This window comes from Oppia nitens, unplaced genomic scaffold (genome assembly GCF_028296485.1).
Source record: "Oppia nitens isolate AA-2021 unplaced genomic scaffold, nextdenovo-longstitch-racon4-pilon3 scaffold6_pilon_pilon_pilon, whole genome shotgun sequence".
In the NCBI taxonomy this organism is placed as follows: Eukaryota; Metazoa; Arthropoda; class Arachnida; order Sarcoptiformes; family Oppiidae; genus Oppia; species Oppia nitens.
Window position 1 is genome coordinate 1,902,494 of NW_026533250.1, and position 21,850 is coordinate 1,924,343.

General features: G+C 22.5%; 5 protein-coding genes across 6 annotated transcripts; 1 reads left to right on the top strand and 4 right to left on the bottom strand.

Annotated features, from left to right (window-relative positions):
- Nucleotides 1-536: 536 nt before the first annotated feature.
- Nucleotides 537-1,037, bottom strand: LOC128962977 (SOSS complex subunit C homolog). Its single transcript, XM_054309431.1, has one exon. It carries the CDS (start codon nt 907-909, stop codon nt 604-606), a length of 306 nt encoding a protein of 101 aa, XP_054165406.1. The 5' UTR covers nt 910-1,037; the 3' UTR covers nt 537-603.
- A 910-nt stretch (nt 1,038-1,947) lies between these two features.
- On the bottom strand, nt 1,948-2,925 carry LOC128962976 (zinc finger Ran-binding domain-containing protein 2-like). The gene is made up of 2 exons (XM_054309430.1): nt 2,565-2,925; nt 1,948-2,514 (listed from the first exon to the last, which is right to left on the bottom strand). Exons 1-2 carry the CDS (start codon nt 2,813-2,815, stop codon nt 1,956-1,958), a joined length of 810 nt encoding a protein of 269 aa, XP_054165405.1. The 5' UTR covers nt 2,816-2,925; the 3' UTR covers nt 1,948-1,955.
- A 2,462-nt stretch (nt 2,926-5,387) lies between these two features.
- On the top strand, nt 5,388-12,669 carry LOC128962429 (uncharacterized). The gene is made up of 5 exons (XM_054308803.1): nt 5,388-5,531; nt 6,718-6,948; nt 11,477-11,837; nt 11,894-12,274; nt 12,341-12,669. The coding sequence occupies exons 1-5, from the start codon at nt 5,412-5,414 to the stop codon at nt 12,667-12,669; spliced, it is 1,422 nt and encodes a 473-aa protein (XP_054164778.1). The 5' UTR covers nt 5,388-5,411.
- Nucleotides 12,670-14,777: 2,108 nt separating this feature from the next.
- Nucleotides 14,778-15,728, bottom strand: LOC128962081 (gamma-aminobutyric acid receptor-associated protein-like 2). 2 transcript variants are annotated; one of them, XM_054308412.1, is made up of 4 exons: nt 15,581-15,728; nt 15,430-15,485; nt 15,188-15,360; nt 14,778-14,903 (listed from the first exon to the last, which is right to left on the bottom strand). In XM_054308412.1, exons 1-4 carry the CDS (start codon nt 15,612-15,614, stop codon nt 14,810-14,812), a joined length of 357 nt encoding a protein of 118 aa, XP_054164387.1. In that variant the 5' UTR covers nt 15,615-15,728; the 3' UTR covers nt 14,778-14,809. The 2 variants fall into 2 exon arrangements, with proteins under 2 accessions (XP_054164387.1, XP_054164388.1); XM_054308413.1 differs by lacking the exon at nt 15,430-15,485.
- Nucleotides 15,729-18,200: 2,472 nt separating this feature from the next.
- Nucleotides 18,201-21,819, bottom strand: LOC128962070 (G-protein coupled receptor dmsr-1-like). Its single transcript, XM_054308402.1, has 4 exons — nt 21,541-21,819; nt 21,232-21,477; nt 20,994-21,153; nt 18,201-18,821 (listed from the first exon to the last, which is right to left on the bottom strand). Exons 1-4 carry the CDS (start codon nt 21,771-21,773, stop codon nt 18,207-18,209), a joined length of 1,254 nt encoding a protein of 417 aa, XP_054164377.1. The 5' UTR covers nt 21,774-21,819; the 3' UTR covers nt 18,201-18,206.
- Between the last annotated feature and the right edge of the window lie 31 nt (nt 21,820-21,850).

Sequence of the window (21,850 nt, forward strand, 5' to 3'; positions counted from 1 at the left end):
TCATAAATTTGATTTGTAATTATCGTATGAAATGCAAAACTAGATAAATTGAGTACACGTTTGTATATTGTATTCATTTTTTTGCAATAAATAATTTCAATTGACTCTATATTATAACAGTTTATTAACTTTTGAAATTAATATAATTTATAGTCATATAAAATGTTAATACAAAACCAGAAGAAATATCAATTGATATATCAATTGTAGATTATTTTATTTGTAAATTAGATAAACATTTTAGACATAATTGAGAAAATTTTACTTATTATTGGATATAATAATAGATAACAATGTCTTAAATAAATTGATCAGTTTTTTAATATGCGATAAAAAATTTTATTGTCTATATTTTGCGTGAAATTTGTTGTCAGTAAATGAAATTATAGTACAAAGAGATCTCAGAGTTGATTACAATTGATTTAAACATAACATAAATATACTGTTTATGATTTGATAAACAATAATAATTTAATAATTTGTGATAATTTTCAAAATAATGTCCCAATAGTATGACAATTGGTTTATAATTATTACAAACTTTTATTTAAATATATTAATAGTAATAAAATAGTGTCAAATAAATCGTTTCATAAGACATGACTAAAATCGTGGTAAAACTGGAAGAATAAGATTACCAAATGACGAGTCTTGAGTTATGAAATATCCAAACGAGTTATTGTTTGCGTGATTCAGAGCTGATCGTTGTGCTGATGATATTGAAGACGTAGAGCCGGAAGTGGAGGCCGTGTCCAGTAGTGGTTGTGTTGATCCCGTGGGTGATTGTGATGAAGTGACCGGTTGGCCGCCAATTGATTGTTGTTTAAGCATTTGTTGCTTTTTCTGAATATCTTCTAAAATCTTATTCCTCTGAAGTTCTTGTCGTTGGTTTGGCATTTGAAACGGCATTTTGTGGTCAATCAGTGATCAATCAATCACTTGTCACTCACTGTCGACACTAATGTATAAAACGTGACAAAACTTGTGATTTAAAGTAAATGTCATTTTGTTTGCAAACATTACAATAGACTGTGTGTTGTGTGACATCACGTGACCTCACAATACATACATTACATTACATTTCATTTGATAAATTGATATCAAATTATTTATTAAATAATGTTATAATAATAATAATAAATTTTATATAAATTTGAAAACAATTATCCAATTGAAATGTACTCATCATTACTTAATAAATAAATTAAATATTACACTCTGGCTCTCAGGCTTTTTAATTTTTAAAAATTCGATATCTCAAAAACTAACCATGATAATTTATTCAAATATTTATCTAAATACTCATAAAAGTATGGCATTTTAGTTGTTGTACTTATTATTTTAGTAAGCAAACAAATGATGATATAATTGAAAAAAACATTATCAATAGTAAAGCGAGTGGTCATTGACGGCTTATAATAAAAATGGCCAAAATGTTGCCGCAAAAAATTTAAATAAATTATATTATATTACTGATAACAATTATAAATTTTTAAAAATTTTATTAATAAATGCCATACTTTTATGAGTATTTTGATAAATATTTGAATAAATTATCATGGTTAGTTTTTGAGATATCGAATTTTTAAAAATTAACAAGCCTGAGAGCCAGCCTGTATAATGTAATTATACTGTATATGATATAATGTAATATTTTTGTTGACATCAATTAATTAAATTACTTCTCTATTGTTTTAAATGTTTTTATTTTAAATGAATGCAAAATTGATTTATCAATGACTTAATGAATTAATTCTAAATATAATTCTAATTATTATAAAATTAATTATGAAATAAATGAAAGATAAAAATTAATAACAATTAAATATGATTTGAATATTCATTGAATTCATGGATACCATAGCTTAACGTAAAGCTAAATACAAACCACATATAAATTATAATTCATATAAAAATCAATATTTAATTGTTCACAACTATTATCCAATCAATTGTTACTTTTTATTGTTGACACAATCACTCAAATCATATTTTGAAAGATCCTCGTCGTCATCATCTTCATCATCGTCTTCATCTGAATCTAACTTATATTTGGAAACATCTCCTTCTTCGTCATCCTCGTCGTCGTCATCTGAATTCAACTTATATTTGGAAACATCTCCTTCTTCTTCATCCTCGTCGTCGTCATCTGAATTCAACTTGTATTTGGAAACGTCTTCCTCTTCCTCTTTTTCTTCATCCGAATTCAACTTATATTTAGAAACGTCTGCCTTATCTTCTTCTTCTTCATCATCTTTGTCTTCACGTTTATCTTTCCGATTATTATCACTAATATTGTTGTCATCCTTACCGTTGTCTCCTTTTCTAAACTTCTTCTTTTTGCGTCCGAAGTCGTCGTATTCATCGTCGCTGTCCTCCCTTTCTTTGTATTCGATGTGTTGGTCGCGTTCATTATAACCACCTCCGAGACCAGTCCTCTCCTCGTTGTCACTAAATTTCGGAGCGGAGCACATGTTGCAGGTGTGTCTTCGGGCCCAATTGACATTACCGCACCTATAGGTCAGCCAAACGTCAATCAGTGCACCAAATCATATGTGGCATACCGTCCACACTGCCAGTCATCGGCCGAGAAGAGTCCCTTTGACTTCTCGGCGGCCGCTTTACCGATCTCGTGACCAATTTTGCGTTTCGCGTCCTCCTTGTCTTTAAGCCGCTCATCCATTGGTTTGTCTTTACCACAGATATTGCAATTCATTCTTCGGGCAAAATTCACATTTTGACAATTCTCGTCGTCACAGATCCAATCGCCTTCAGACATACGAAACGATGGACCCGATTGTGATTTCGTCGACATTATCACCGATTGACTCGTTTTGTGGCCAAACAAACACTTATTTCAATCAATTGTTAAGACTTTGTCGCCATTAATGCCTTCATTGTCAACACATGCGCACCAATGATGTCGCCACTGATGGCACTCTTGTGGTCACTCTTTGACTACACTATTGTTGCACTCATTGTAATCACTTATACTTAAGTTTTTTACCAAAAAAACAAATTATTCTTTAAATTATTAATATATATATATTTATCGCTAATTCATATCTTTATGTTTTACAAACTATTAATAAATATCTAATTATTTATTATCGATATCTTAATTATTTTTGCTATAATTTAAGCAAATTTATCAATCATTATATAATGACTTAATCAAAGTTAACGATTTGTTAATAACTAAAATATTAATAAAAATTTAACTGTATTGCTATAAATATAATTTTAATCATTTACTATATATATATATATATATATATATTAATAATTAGATTAACATTGAATCGATTGAAACAAATCTAATGTAAAAACTTTACAAATAACTTAATTTTTGTGTCAAATGTAAAAACAAATATTTTTAGTAATTTTTACAATCATTTTGACAAAAATACTTTTAAAGTCATTGCACTAAATGTATTGTAAGTTACAATGCATTCATGTGTACTATAATTTCAAATATTATTATAAATTTAAAAATATATATTTTGAAAAATTTCATTTCATTTGAAAATCTATTTCATTTGAATACAATAGATATATTATATTAAATTGTATTATCATATCATATTAGTCGATAATTATTTTGTTTTTATTTTAAATTACATAAACATTATTTTGTTACATATAGAAAATTAAAACTGAATTTATGATCTATAATATAACGTTATAATATAATTAATTGGCATTTAAAGGCTTCATTTATACTTAAATTCAATGAATGAGACTAATTGAGAATTAAATATGTTTTAGACATAAAATATTTTTCTTTTTATTAGCCATTTATGTATTTCAAGTTATATAATAATATCTATACTATAGATTCTATAGTTTTTGTTTATCAATTTATTAGTTTTTTGTATAAATTTTTTACATCTAATGATAAAATTTATGTTTATCAAATTTTCACTTCAAAATAGAAATTTATTTTATTAAATCTATTTGAAATTTACATAAATATTAAGCTAAATTGTTGTTATCACTTATCTGATTAACTATTTATTTAATGTAAAAAATACATTTTGTTAATATAATTTTGCTATTGGTCATTTTTTGGTCAAATATACGTTTTACTAAATTATTACAAAAAATATGGGTGGAAACAATATTTTGCTAAATAATATTTTAAGCATTTATAACATTACTTTTAGGTTATTTATAAATTAAAATAATAATGTACAATAAAACTTAATGTACAGTATAATTGACAATAATAATAATAAATCTTTAATATTCATTCAACCAGTATTTTTAATAATTACCGAAAATTCGTTAATAATTTATTAAAATTAAATATTTATGAAACCATTAAATATATTGATTATATTTTATATATTACTCACAGTTGTATTATAATTATCAAATAATAAATTTATTTTTTATATACTATAATTCAAAGTGTTAGATTATCTTAATTATTAATTTGAATAATTTTTATTATTATTGGCTTCAAAATTATTGCAATTAAATTTATATAACATACAAAAGATTATAAAATATATAATAATAATAATAAGTATTATACAGTATGTATGTAAAAGTCTATCTTACTTTTCATAATTATAGAGTACAGTACAGTACAAACCTAAACCAAATCAACCGATTTTACTAATTTACATATAAAACAAAACCGATAGCAAACCCTATGAAAAATAAAATGTCATAAAATTATACATTTCTAATAACCAATTACGTAATTTGCATTGATGATTTATTATTATTATATATTTATGGAAATTTTTATTATCGTAAAATAATGTCAATTTTCTAAAAATTACTGATAATACCAATTACTCTAAATATAGATTTTAAAAAACCCTACAAATTTGGTCAAAACATTTATTTGTGAAAAAATAATTCAAGCGATAAGTTTCCTTATTTGTGTAATCGATTGGATAAAACTATCAAATAATAGACGACAATAATAATCGTCAATAGTTTGTGAAAAAGGATCACACGTTTGACTTTCAGTGTTGATGTCTCTAAAGTAAATGATTTACTCAAATGCAGACCTTTAAACAACTAGTGTTTGCTATGATTTTACTGATAAATAGGTCACCCGTAAGCTATGGCTTGAAGAGGTTGGAAGTGGGAGAGGAGTGACAAGCAATGGTAAAGTAGAGATGGCTGACCTATTTTACACAGACAACAGTTAAACACTAACTGTTTGGTGTCCCAGAGCTATGTGTTTAAACATCAACTTTTAAATATTTATTATTAATAATTCAAATATTGTTATTATTGCAAACATAGTGTCATTTTGATTGTCATAATTGTTTTTATTAGAAAGTATAACAGTTTTTTAATAATAGAAAGTGATTGAAAATTATTTATAAAGTGATTGAAAAAGTTTTAACAATTTTTTAGACAGTTTTGACAACTTATATGTAAAACAAATGATAAGTCGACGACGGATTATATCCCGTTCCCTCGATCCGTGCGATTATTTGGATACCTATTTGCAACAACTTGACGATGAAAATACCGTTTGGTTAACCAAAGAGGAACTCTTTGCGGTAAATATTTTGTTACATAATTTTTTTTCTCTTTCTATTATATTAATCATATTTTTTATACTCACTTTATTTATCATAAAAATATATTTCTAAGTATTGATAATTTATATAAACGGTTAAATATAGTGAACCATTGAACCGATTGAATGAATCCGTTTGAAAACCAATTTTATTATATTAAAGTGTAGTAATCATTAGATAGATATATAAATAGTAAACATTTATAAGTTTTGACAATTATTAATATAATCAGTTCATTTTTTGTTCATTATATTGATAAATGTTTAAAGTTTAAATGATATTAAAAGCATAGTTAAGTGAAAATCGATTTTCATATATTTAAATATATATATTTAGCAAATTTTTGTATAGTTTTGTTGATTATATATTTTATTTACCAGAAGATAATAATCAAACAAATTATTTAAATTTCATATTTTGTTGTTATTTTATGGTTAGGAAGAGAAAGAAGGGTTGATAAGGCAATCCTTGATATGTAAACATTATTTTGTATAACAAAATAATATTATTATTATTCAAATGTTTTAAGGACTGACTCCTACTTTAATGATTCAGAATCTTCTTTTTCGTGCCATATATAGTAAACATTATATGTTTATATATTTTAGCAAAATTTATATGAAAATTGGGCACAAATTTATAACTCTTATAACATTTTATAAATATATGCGAAAAGTTTACTATTTATGTGTAAAGAAGGTCTAAACCCTAAACTCTATTCTTTTAATATTTTTAATAATAAACACAATAATTGTGTAATCATATTGAATATACTGTATATATACTGTATTATGCTATAGACTGCTATGAATGTCAAGTTAAACATTATTGAAATACAATATAAAGTATATATAAATTACATTATATATAAAGTATAAGCGAAAGTTATGACTCATTTTTGTTGGTTTATTATAAAGCTTTTGTGTTTTAGAAAAAAGCTTTTATTATATTTTATTGAAATTATCCGACAAATTATATGTCAGGTCTTTTGTTTCGACATTAAGTTTGTCACTCATGTCATACTAAATGCACTTATTTTTTATTTTATTATTTTATGAATAGCAGCATATAATCTCATTTAAAATTAAACATAAATATAAATTACTTAACATAATTACTATATAACTTACATTTTGTTTAATACATAATTTAATAAACATAATAGGATCACATTCAAGAAGTATTTAATAAATGGGAGCAAATCGATGATGAGATTTGGGCGAAAGTCATTTGCATGAATGGTAAGCGTCGTATTGCCAAAGCCTACGCTCGGGCGCCTGTTTTAACCATTGATGGATCACATGATGGCTTCGATGGCTATCGGATCGGATTAAATGGATTTGACAATCCTTTCCTTGACGTCAAAACAGAAGATGTCATGCGATATATCGGAAAAGTAATGTCACAATTGATTTCATTTATTTTTATATTTAAATGTTTATACAATTTAATAAAAAAAAAACATTCAATTTATTTGTCTTTTCTGAATAATACTCTTACCGTATCATTACTATTGATAACTTCATTGATAAACATCCATTTCCTATCTAATAATAAACACAAATTACAGTTTATTTAAGAATTTTTAAAAATAATTTAATGTATTTTATTCAATAGTTATTAATAAAATACTTTATGATGTTTTGTACTATTGTATATATCCTACAATATATATCATATATTGTAATCATATCTATCAATTAAATCATATATATATATATATATATAAATAAATAAATGTTATTTCACAATTATGTCAATATCGGTATATAATTTAGTACTATAGTATTTATAATACACACTGAGATCAATTAGCAATTAAAATATTTAATAATAAATGTTATAAGTTTTTATTGATTTTTTTCATTTAATAATAATAATTACATAATATTTTATTATGATAATGTTTAAGTTTTCCAGTGGATTCAAAAATTAATTTTTATCAAAATTCAAGAAAGTAGATTAGATTTATTATACTAAAAACAAATATTCAGTATTTAATATATTATATAAAATTAGATGTTAACATTTACCTATGATAATTATACCTGTATCTAGTAAATGGTATTAATGAGTTTACTGTATTTTTTGGTTAGAGTACAAAAATTAATTTAGTAGTTTATTGCAATTTGCAATTATATAAAGCATTTAATGTACAAGCAATGCAAATATGAGTTTATTTTATTATATATATTACAAAATCTATTTGATACTACATTTTCTTATTTATTATTAGTTTTTTATTGACTTACATTTGGATTAAATTAAAATGAGACTTTTATTACAATCTTTTATATAGCATAGCTATAAAAATATTATGTATAGAAAAAGCATTCAATTACTTTTGACCACTAATGACATGTTGAGGCAATTAACTCATTTTTATTATTGTTTTTACTGTTTAGTCATTAACTTGAAAATCTATATAAAAATAATTATAATTTGATGATTTATGTTTTGTTGTTGTTGTGAGAGTTCATATTAGTAAAAATTACCAAAATCTATAGTTAAAGCTGTTTATCACTTTGAGAGTACAGTCATAAACCACTGAATTTTGACTTAAGTAATGAATCAAAACAATACTGTTATGTCATTACATGTTTTGAATTGTAAGCTAAATGTAATTATTAATTATTGATTATATTTTAGTCAAATTACTAGATTAAAAAAATAATATTTGAGATTATAATAAAAAACACTTATGAGAACTAAACCTACAATTTTACCTTCTTTTTTGAAGTTAAGGTAAACTAAATTAAATCTATGTTTTTATAATATACAGTATTATTATATTTATAAATGCGACATTTGTTATCATTAAAAATCATTAATCGTTTTTTTAATTTTTATATTTAAAGTGCTAGTCATATAAATTAATAATATTATTATAAAGTAAATTGAAATATACTTGAAACTACCTGTAATTTTCTAAGTTAGTTACCGAAATAAATTATTATGATAAATAATTTGGTACCGAAATAATATTAAAATTATAAAAAAGATTTTTATCAGAAAAAATTATTTAATATGAAACAATATCTAATGAAATAAATTATTACTATAGTTAATTTTTAAAGTAAGTTCAAGGAAAAAATGATTTTGAAAAAATAATTAATGAATTTATGTTAAAAATTAACAGATTTTAATTATATGATTTAATAGAAAAATAAACATTAGGAAATGGTTGGTTATATATTTTAAATAATATAAAAATTTATATTAAATTGTTAAATATTAACATTTTGTTGCAAAACGGCAATACGATTAGCATATAAGGAAATGTAATGACTTAGTAATACCGTATATTTGTATGTATAACTCATATTGTTTTTTAGTTATTTTATATTATTTTTTATTTTAGTTTTTCGTATAGGTGCCACTAATTTATATAATTTAATATCATATTACAATATACATTATTATATTATATATGTATATTATATACTGTTATTGTGGTATATTTATTATATATATTTTGAAAGATAATGCAGACTTTTATTGGCTAATCTTTATATTACATGTAATCTTATTTTGATTTTATGTTTTCACAGTCATGCTATATGTAGAGGAAGTGATTATTTGTTATGTCATTATATGATTGTATAAAACATTATATGATTTATAAATCTATTTCCAATCAGAAATATCTTTCGTTGATTTTTATTGTTTTCATGATTTTCTCTTTCAAACTTTAATTCAAACAGTAATTACATTTTATTATACTATTAAAGAAAACATTACACAGTTATTGTAGTTTATATGATAAATGAAAAACAGTAGTTTTACTGGTCTATTAAGTCAATCAGGTTTTATATTAATATTAAATATAAATAATATTTTTTAAAAATTAGAGTCACATTTAAATGTAAATGAATTACACAAACTCTTATTCCTTAAAGCACTTGACAACTCTCTCTCTCTCTCTCTCTCTCTCTCTCTCTCTCTCTCACATACACATACACATACACATACACATACACATACACATACACATACACATACACATACACATACACATGCACATACACATACACATACACATACACATACACATACACATACACATACACATACACATACACATACACATACACATACACATACACATACACATACACATACACATACACATACACATACACATACACATACACATACACATACACATACACATACACATACACATACACATACACATACACATACACATACACATACACATACACATACACATACACATACACATACACATACACATACACATACACATACACATACACTCAATTACTTGTTTATTCAATCACTCATTTTTTCTTCGGTTTCACATTTTTCACAGTAAAATAAATAGTTTAAAATTAATAAAAATCAAAGCAAACAATAATAAACATTTAGAAAAAGCATTTCACTTAATAACATACTTGTTGTAATAATACAGTACCGGTATATATAATTTGTAAACAAATTTTGTATATAATAGACGCAAATTATTAAATAACTTTTATATTAGTTTTTCAATTGACTGCTACTTGAAAGTGGTTGACACACTCTTTTTCATCTATTATAATGTTTTTTAAATTTAATTTTAATTAAGTTATATTAATATTATTCTTGTAATTCCTGTAACGTTTTGATCATATTAATCAATAGATAGATTTGTTTTAAAGTTTTAAATCGCAAAATCGCAATATATAATACTTAATGCAGTCAATAAATTTTATTTGCTATTTAACCATAAATCTATTAAAACAATACCTACAGTAAATAATGTACAAATTTATTTTATTTCATAATAAAACGTTGAGATTGTTTTGATAATTAATGATTTAATAATTAATTAGAAATTTTATTACAAGTTCTTTACTATAAAGAAAAATCCATTTATTTTGTATATATTTTTATAAAAATATAGTAACGAATAGAAAAATCATTTTTTAACTCTTTATGATATTTAAGATTATAGTTGAAGTAGTGGTGAGTAATAATGATAAATGACTCGTAAAAATTGATTGTTTTATTTTATTTCACGCTTTTATCATTAAATTATATAATATTGACACTATTCTGTATATAAACTATATATTCTTTATTATATGTATTATTTATATTTGTGTATATATATAAATATAATATTTTAATGGCATATATTCTTATTTTTTAATTATATGATTAAAAAACTCACTCTTAATAAAACAATACGAATTTGTAATTTTGTAATATTAAACAATAATATATAAGTATATATAAGTATATATAAGTATAAACCTAATTTTAAGAAAATTTAAATTTATTTATTTTCCTCTTGAATATAAATTAGTTAATAATAAACAAATATAATTATTTATTCTCAAAAAATATCTTTTCTTAAACCTTATCGATAATATTGGATAAAAGACATTAAAATGTCAACAAAATTTTATATCGTATATTAAACAGTATACTCTTTATTAAATATACTACAGTATAATACTAATACATGCAGTGTATAAAATTTATATGCATTATACTCTAATATAGTGTATAATAATAAAAAAAATTTAATTCACTTATCACAAATAGTTAAATATGATATTTGGTCAAATAAAAAATTAATTACAAAAATATTTATGACCCCATTTTTTAACTACAGTTTATTATTTAATTAGTAGACATTGTTTTGTTTAAACTAAACAATTATTCAAATAAATTAAAAAAATTAAATTATATGATTATAAAATTTCAATTATTTAAACATTTTTTTATTAAATACTGCAAAGTAAATAATTGACTTTTATTTTCTAATATAAGTTATTAAATATTGTTTTAACAATTAATATATTGGCAGTAAAAATATTAATAAAAAATATAAATGTCTTAAGAAACTATACACTAAATTATGATATTATAGTGATATTTTTTTATTAAATAACTATATAATGATATTAAAGGGATGTCGGATAAAAATGGACGAAACGGGAAACATTGTGATCAAACGGTACAGTCGATGCAGTATTTTTATAAAGTCATTTCAAAATGAATTTAATGAGTCGAGTGTTTCCAATGAAATCATCAAAAATAATGGTTTACTTGAACTCGAAAAGCCTTATCTATTGTTTGATATGTCAAAGTTCAATAACAACGTGACCCGTGAGCTGAGGTCCGCGTATCCAAACCGCAAGAAACTGGAAAACCAATGTCTTTTATGTATAGCTTTTGTGAGAAATACACCTAATATTCTCGATCTCCCGGTTTATGTTATGATCATTAATATAGTGGCTTTAGATTTACTGAAATCTAAACTAACATTAAGTAAGTTATTAAAATAAATTGTTTTAAGGTTTTAAAAAAATATATCTCTACTCCAGTTCCTCATACTATAAGACAAAATATTCATAAATCGGCGAAATCTTTAAATAGAGGAACGACTAAAGTTCCGGATTGGGTCTCACTTTTTGACAAATCAGACAAACACTTAGTTGAAGAAAATCCATATTCATTGCCAGTCAACGGTTCGGTTTATGATTTGAATTATTACACAAACAACGGAACACTAATGAAGAAATCAACTCTAAGGGAACCGAAGCCACCAAAGCTTCCGCCGCGAGATTTCGGTAAATATAAGAATACGAAAAAACTGAGTGCAAGTCATAGTCATATAGACATACCGACACCCGATTACTCTCAAGATGAAGACTTTTATACAATTACTTCTAAAACATTGAAAAATAAATCTTTTCTTAAAAAAGGTAATAATTTAAAAATATATATAATTTATTTTTTTCATAAATTAAATTAATAAATTTGAATTACAGACGAGGATCCGTATTATTGTGGTTTAGAGGCGAGAGTAACCAATTTTATGAGACCAGTGGCCACACAGTCCAAGAAATCAATGGCTTGGCGTCAAATGAGAAAAGTGTTTTCAAGCGGTTATATCAACACATTATTGCCGCCATTGACTAAAAAGAAAAGATCCAAATCATCATATTATTCAAACTATAACTCCTCCGAATCAGATCCCTATACATCACTCAATGACACCATATATGAGCCCATCTATGGTAGGGTAACCTCTAATAAATCTATGCCATCAACTGTTAGGAGTAAGGCTGGTGTAAACAATTGGAATAATCGCTATTGAATTTTTTAATTAATAATTTTTTGTAATTTTATTTTACGCCAACTTTATATTCATATAACAAAGTATTTTGATTACTTTATATATTTGCATTATTATTGCTTAATAAATAAGTAATTTTTATTTAAAATTATTATAAATACTTGTTTATAATTATTTATAGCGTTTAATTTAATAAATTTAATTACTATCATATAGTTGTCAAATATTGATATCTATTTATGTAAATTTCAAATATGATTAATAACTACAGATATTATAATAAATAAAAAGTATTATAAACTTTATAAATGCTTTTGTTTTATAATTTTTAATTTAAAACAATTAAAATTAATATATTCGTATAAAATATGATTTATTGTATACAAATATATTATATGTCCTGTATAAATTACTGTATATACCAGGGTTGGAAAAATACAAGGTTTTCAATTTTGGCTTTGTAAATTACAGTAAAATACAATGTACTGGATGTATTTTACAATTATAGAAAAATTACATTAACAATGATAAAATATTTATTTTTTTTATTAAAATTATTATTATTACTTAATTTCAATATCATTATTAGAATCGGTGTTTTCTAAAACTATTAAAAATTAATATTAATTATTTTATTAATATATTCCAATACCAGAATTAAATTGAATAGTTAATTTCAAAATTTTTTTAAATAAAAAATAATTATTATTACAAAACATGTGTTTGTTTGTGAATTTTTGTATTTTTGTTACTAGGTGGCGCTAAAATTTTTTTTGTAAGCCAAAATTATCATGTAATTTACATTGTATTATACTGTATAATACTCTTTGTATTATACATACACTTTCTCTTTGCCAACACTGGTATATACTGTATTTACTATATTAAATATACTGTACTTATTATTATTTTAATATTTTCTATATTTTTTACTTTTAAAATAGATATTTTATAAATAATTAAATATTAAAAGTAAATGATTATCTACTTTATGTAATTTAATTATATTTATTAGTATAGCATGTATTGCAATAAGACTATAGAACTGTATTAAACGAGAGTTCTGTCCGACAGAAAAAGTTATGTCCGAAACAAATATTGCAATAATTATTCGCAATTCAAACACAAAAAAAACAAAAATCGATTTTTCTTTCAAAAATTGTATGATATTTATATATATATAATGTCTTTTGTGAAAAAACAAACTTTAATGTCTGATTTAATATAAATTTAATATATATTATATACTGTATATACTACTACTACACTATATATTTTCAGTGTAAATTTTTAATATATTTATTTTTAACGATGTTGTCTTTTAATAATTCAAATTATTATTAAAAATGCTTTATAATCCATCATTTTTGAAACTTATAAGCATAATACAAATTATTACATTTTGTATAATGTATTTCTATGCAATACTTTTAAATTTTGTAAAATATTATCATTACCGTAATACTATAATGTACTATTGCATATAAAACTTAAGAATTTTTATTATTTAAAGAAGTATTTATAAATTTTATAAATATTTTAGTTTATATTTTTTCAAAATCAATAAAAACATTAATTTAATTAATTTTAGAATTTTAATCAAAACACTATTAAAATGTTTATAACGTTGTGATTAAAGTAAACCATAAGGCATTTGAGTCATACAATATAATACACTAAAATTTAATGTAATTTTTAAAATGGTTTATCCATTGAATTATTTGACACATAGTTTGACAATTTGGCTACAATTTGAAAACAAATCGATTTATTATTATTCAATACATGAAGATTGCTTATGTAATACTTGTATAAATTGATACATTTTAAAATTATTTTTATTTTTCTTATTTAGTTGCGACAAATGCTGATTCTGTAAAATCTTATATATATTACGTTAAACATCTAAAACATATACAATAAATATAATATATACTATATATAATATGTACAGTATATACCAGTAGATTGACATTTAATACATTATTTATCACTAAAATAATATTGACATTCGGGTTATTGTTATAAATTTGATGTTACTTATCATAAATAGTTTGGAAAAAGTATAGCATTTTATTAGAAATTATAAATGAAAATAACTTTTTTATTCAAGAAAGCTATTAATATTAAAATTGATGTGTTTGTTGAATGTAATGATTAGTTAGTTATTTCCAAAAGTATTTTCACCGCTGAATGCCATATAAAGGAAGCCATCCTCATCCCTGTGCTGTTGATATATCTCACCCATGAGAGCACTATATTACAGCATAACTGTATTTATATGTTTTCTTTACAATAAAACTAAATCTATATTTTTATAGTATATAAATATCAATAAATCATAATAGATTTGAAATAATAAAATTTTAAGTAATTGTAAAATTTAAGACTGATTTGTCCAATTAGGATAATTAATACCATATGAAAATATATCAAATAAATTACAGTAAATTTATATTAATTAATGTTTAAATATAGCAAAATAAATTTAAATCTCAATATATATTTAAATAATATAATAAATGGATATAATTTATACCAAGATTGAGGTAAAGTGCGGCCAACAAACAAAAAGATGGTCTGACTCGCCGACAATTGGCATCGCCTACGGATAGTCCATTGAAACTGCGAGACAGTGCAGTCGTATGGCACCAGAAACTTATCCCTGTCCATTGAACTTATGTTTGAATTAACATATTTTTCAATTATCACCTAATTATATTGTTTGACAAAACACACCAAACATTTTTACATTAAATTACATTAGTATTTACTACTAACTGGTATGCGATCCGGATATTTGCTTAACATTTTCAATGACTCCCTTTTCCGGTACTCTTGATATTTTAATTATTATAATATTTAGACAACAAATTTGCATTATTATTATTATTATTATTATTATTTACTTTAATTTAACTTAAAAACTTACCAAATGAGTTATTTTCTTTGAATTTCCACTGCATTTTACTATACAATACTTTTTATACATACATATAATTTACAACTTGATTGCAATTTTACATGAGATCACATAAAATAAGCATACAGTATATTACACTATATTGTTACCAAAAATTTAATCTATTTTAATTGCAGACAATAACTCATAATTATTTTTAAAAATTAATAAATGACATTCAAATCAAAAAATTCCAATGTTTGACATTAAATACACTAATGAGAGAAAATCTCATAAAATAATATCATAATTAAAAATACTTGTATACACTATATCGTACATTAATATTATGTAATATTTGTACGGTATATTTATGTTTAAGTTTAGTACTAATTCAAAACTAAATATTAACATAGACTTAATGTTAACTAAATATTATTAATAATTTTGAATGATATTTAATATAATTTTTTCAAAAGAAGTTTAAAATTTCAAACTTAATATCGTATTTTGCATTTAATTTGTAAATATACTAAAATACAGCTTTTATTATAACATAAATTTTATTTAGAGATGTTTATAATAGGTTATATTTACTGTATAAATAAAAATTAAATTAGTATATTAAAAAAAGATAAAAAAAAGTTATTGTAATAACAAACAATATTTGTTAACTAAATGTTTGTTATTAAGATTCAATAATTTTTTGTCATCTTTGAAGTAATCTATACTATACTGTAGATTCTATAGTTACCAAATATAATATAAATACAGTATAATAAATTTATAAATAACAAATTTGAAAGTTTTAAATAAACGTGTTTTATATTATATTTTTTTTACTAACAATAATTTCACTATAATTAATATACAACAAAATAAGTTATCAAATAATGATAATCTAATTTTTATAAAGAAACGAAAATATTTAGCTTTTATATTTTAATCATTTTTGAAAAATAACTACAAACGAGTTGTAATGTAAAAACATTTCATTTAATAAATAAAAATATTTATTTTCAAAATGAATAAACAATTTATTTAGATATAATTTTTCCATTTAAATTTGTTAGTTTCTATTATACTATAGAAATGCCATTAAAAAATATCGATGAAATCCTTTATTAAAATCCTTTATAAAATTTATTTTGTATTATTTACATTATACTATATAATACTGTTTAAAAATATATTACAGTAATACTACTGTATTTCTAGTATATAACTGTTTTGTTTGACAATAAAAGGGTATGAAAATTATAATGTAATGTTTATTATTATTATTATTATTATTATTTACTTTTACTACTACCATATGTTTTATTTTATCATTTATTATATTTTAACTATATTTTTAGTATATATTAAATAAACTATAATATTTAATTTTTAATAATTTATTGAACCAATTAATATATTTTAAATAGTATTTTAATAAACACTCTAATAATTATAAATATTTTAATCTATCATATCATACAGTATATTGAGCTATATAAAAATTATATAAATTAAGTCAACATAAAAATATTGTACATATTATATCACAATACATACAGTTTAAGTATGTTAGGAATAAATATATATATAATAATAATATTATATACAACTTTGTATTATATTTATAATTATATTATTATTAATTAAACATAGATTTATAAAATAAATCAACAATATATTTAAACAATATTATATATAAAATAATTGATTAGTATTTTTATAGTATATTTTACATTATAAGCCATAATTTATTAATTAAAATAAACTAATTTTAAAGTCAATTACTATAATTAATTATTATATAAAAATTTATGTCTAAGAATAATATTTATAAGTCAAAAGCACGACTTGTCTAACATTTATAAATTATGTAATTTAATAATTATATTAATAATACGTATTCACTCATAATCTATATATTATATCTAAAGTACAGTACATATACTGTATATTTAATATTTATGAAGATGTTTACATTTGTTGATAAACAATAAAATTATGTTATAATTAAAAAGTCTAATAAATGTTGAGTGTTTTGACCTTTTAAAGTTATTTGTTTTATAATATATTTGAATTTATTGATTGTATTTGATATTTTTAATGTCATTAAATAGATTTTTATGGCATTAAAATTAATAAAGAATATCTTTGTATATTATAATTTTATTACAGATAATTAATAACTATTGTAATCTAAGACTTATTAATGTGGACTTTTAGTTTAAATATTAAATATATTTGATAATAAATTATTTTATTACATTGACTGTAAACTAAGATAAGTTATACTGTATAATACTGTATATAAAGTGCTAATATACAAAATATACATTAATATACAAAAAATTGTGTGAGCAGTTAGTTAGTACATTGAATTAGTCAATAAATGTTATTTACTATCATTTTACACAAATACACTACTGATTTAAATCTAAAATAATACTATGATATTATTTATAGTTAGAAAAATAAAACTAAATAAAATATAAATATATAATACCTTAAATTTATTTAAGTAATAATAATATTTACCTTATATTCATATTTAAGTTTACTATCTATTATTATATAATACAAAAAATTTAATTTCAGTAACTACTGTATAATCGAGAATATTGTGTATAAATATATAGATTCTATACTATAGACTGACTGTCTAAACACAAGCTGTATTACATGTATTAGTATTGACAGACTGTGCCAAATGATAGGAGTGTCTGTTAATTTCAATTTCATTTTTCATACAAAATAATTTAGTAAATGTTTTACGAAACTGTTGTGACATAAGACAGTAGAGGACAAAATTGACGGCTGAGTTGATTAATGCTAACATATCCATGAGATCACCAAATTTGTTGTACACATTGTTGAAGAATACTTTACCAAATATGCCACTCAATAGGGCTAATATACCGGAGGGGAACTCACAAACCAAAAACATGATAAGTATTGCGACCAACATTTTGGTCGTCCGATCGCTGGTTTGTTGACTGGCGTTACGGCCGACAGTTTTCTCGCAACTATTCTTCGGAGACGTATTACTGGTCGTCACCAATGAGTTTGTGTTTAAATTTGAGTTATTTTTTAGCGCAATATTGGATGACAAGAGTCTCTGTTTTCGTTTGTTTGCCTCCACTAAGACTCTTATTAGTGCTAAACTAAGTATTGTTAGCAAAACACAGGGAATTAATTTTAAGAGTACACTAAACACCCAAAAGTTTAGCTTTTGTAACAATTCATTGTTTTGTACGGCAATTGAGCTGAAATCCACCTGAAATGCAAACATTTTTAAAACTTATTATAGTGTATATAATGTACTCTACAGTACTTTTAGCTGTAGCTGTTGTTGTTGTTGTAATACAATTTCACAATTATATCTTTAATCAAATAATTACTTTTAAAAAATATAATTTCAATTACTTTTAATTAGTGTTGGCAAAAAAAAGAAATTTATAAAAATAATAAAAGAAATTTTTATCTATGGGATCCCTATGTTAATTTTGTTATCTTCTAACAATACATTGTTTTTACAAGTAATAATTAAATATTATTATAAGTATTTTAACTATTAAATAAAGTAAACAAATTATTTATTTATTTATATTAAACTATGATATATATCATAAAATGTTGAATGTAAGTATTATGTCTTATTAATATAGTATTACAATAGCTATAGATATGGGGATCCCATAGTATAACAATTAAGTTATAGAAATATATTCCTGAATTTTTTTTTAGAAACTATTTTTAGCTCATCTCTACTTGTCATACATATTTTCAATTATAATTTTCATCAAATATATATATTTTTTATTATTTTAATTTGGAATAAACTATTGAATTGCTAACCAAAATACATATTAAATATGTTATATTATAATTTGTTAAAATATTAAGTTATATAAAATTGAAATTAAATAACATAATTTTATTTTAATAACAACTGAATTTTTTAATTTTATATTTTCAGTATAGAAGTAAAAAAAGTATTGATATAATTTATAGCTCAAAAAATTTAATTTAAACTGATTTTTAGTTTACTTATAGCGTTGAAAAAAATTAATTAAAATACTAAATTCCCTCACAAATATTTAGTATATGTTATTATTTTATTATAACTGAAACCTACAATTTTGTTTGCTATTATTATAGTTACTTTAAAGTAATGTATTAACTTTACATAAAAACAAAATATTATTTTTATTAAAATACTGAACTAACAAATATTAATATATTATGTTATATTATTAAATTTTATATCATGTCATAAGTTATAATTTATAACACATATAATACTAAGTTGTGTGATGTTTGAATATTTTGATATTTAAATAGCATTGCTAACTGTTCCGGATTAGCCATGAATCCAATGCTTATATCTTTATTATTGACACTAAAATATCCTATTTTTATTACAATACCAATAATTATATCTATTTATCTTATATTAAATGATGATTATTTTAAAATCTAACTAAATTAAAGTATTTTCGTGAAAATACGGTATAAAAATAGATTATTTATTTATGTTAGTTGATTTAAGCAAGTCATTGTATTAAATATTTAAAATATTAATAACTAGAAATTTGAGTATAAAGAAAAATATTCAAAATATTTTTAATGGAAATTTATTTATATTTTGGTTTAGAGAATGCTTTTTCTATTTTCTGAAAATCAAATTCAAAAACAAATTATATGTTAAAAAAGCTTTAATATTTACTTAACATTTTTTGACTTCTCTATAGCTCTTATCAATTTAAACAGGATTTATATCACTGAATACCAAATCGATAATAGCTTTTTCCTTAACTTTGAATAATAAAAACATCTCTCAATACTTAATATAAACTTTAATAATGATATTCAAATCTGAACGATACAAATACTGTATAATAATTTAATTAATTCAATATTATTATAATCTCTAGATATATACTGTATATAACTAATTAGATAAAAAAAACTAACAAACTATATATTAACTAATATGCTCAACAAGTGTTACTTTATAATATTTTTGATTATTTAAGTGTTTGAAAAACATTTATATTATATAATGCATACTTTAGTTTTTAAGTATAACTACAATTGATTTATTTAGATATTTATAAAAAGTATATTAAATGCATATCTTGTAACAGTTGTGCCCTGACTTTGAATAAGTCGATTGTATTGTTAAAATATAATACAAATATCAAATAAGACATATATTTTGATTTACTTAAGTTGAATGAAAAGCTAAATTTTTTATCATAAATGTAATGTTTATCGCTTTTATGCAACAATTGTTGTTATCTAGAGATTTATGGTGTGATTGAATAAATCATTTCATTGATCGACTCAAACCAAATATTTTGAATATAAAATACATTTTTTAAGAGTTAAGAAATGAAAAAAAGATATTTGATGTGAAATAAATGCTAAACATTTAAACACTTACTTTAAAGAATGTCTGATTTGGTTTGTCTTCGAGAGCAAAGTCACTGATAGTAAATGACAGAAATAGTGGTAAACAAGAAATGGGAACAAATAGATAGGCGCAGAGTATGGCATACTTTGCCCGACTCATTGAGCACCACGTCTTACTACTTGTTGGAGATCTTTTAAAATTATATAATAAAAATTTCATAAATAATTTGTTTGAATATATTGATGCGTTTTTATGAAACATAACATACCTTATGGCGAGATATCTCCAAAAGGCGAGAATTACTGTAAGCCATATTGAAATGGTGTGACAAACGACAGTGAAGTGGGCGTGAAAGAGGGTGAAGAGGGCCCACCCGTATGCGTAAAACACTTCGACCTCTGTTTCGGTGCGAATAAAGTTATGGATTGCGAACGGAATGTATGACGCGATTACACAGACGTCCGATACGGCCATTGCTGTCAATATGCAGTTCGTCGCCGACAACATGTTTTTCCTACAAAAATATACATTCATTTATATGACACACAATTATATGCCATTACATGCAATGGTAAACCTCGTTAAGACAATTATGTTGAGCACATTGGCTATAATACCAAACACACAAACAGCTAAACTAAGGTAACCATGAATTGGTCGATAAAACTCTGAAAATCGGGTCAACTCTAAGCCATAAAACTGTTGATCGTTTTCATCGGAAAATGCAAACGAATTGTTGGATTGATTGTTCATTTCATCAATTTGTTGAGTGACTGATACTTGCAATACAATCATTGAATCGGATGACATCCTCTCATCTGATAATCATATGCGACGTTCACTAGAGATTCAATATAATGATAACTAAACTTTAAAAAATATGCATA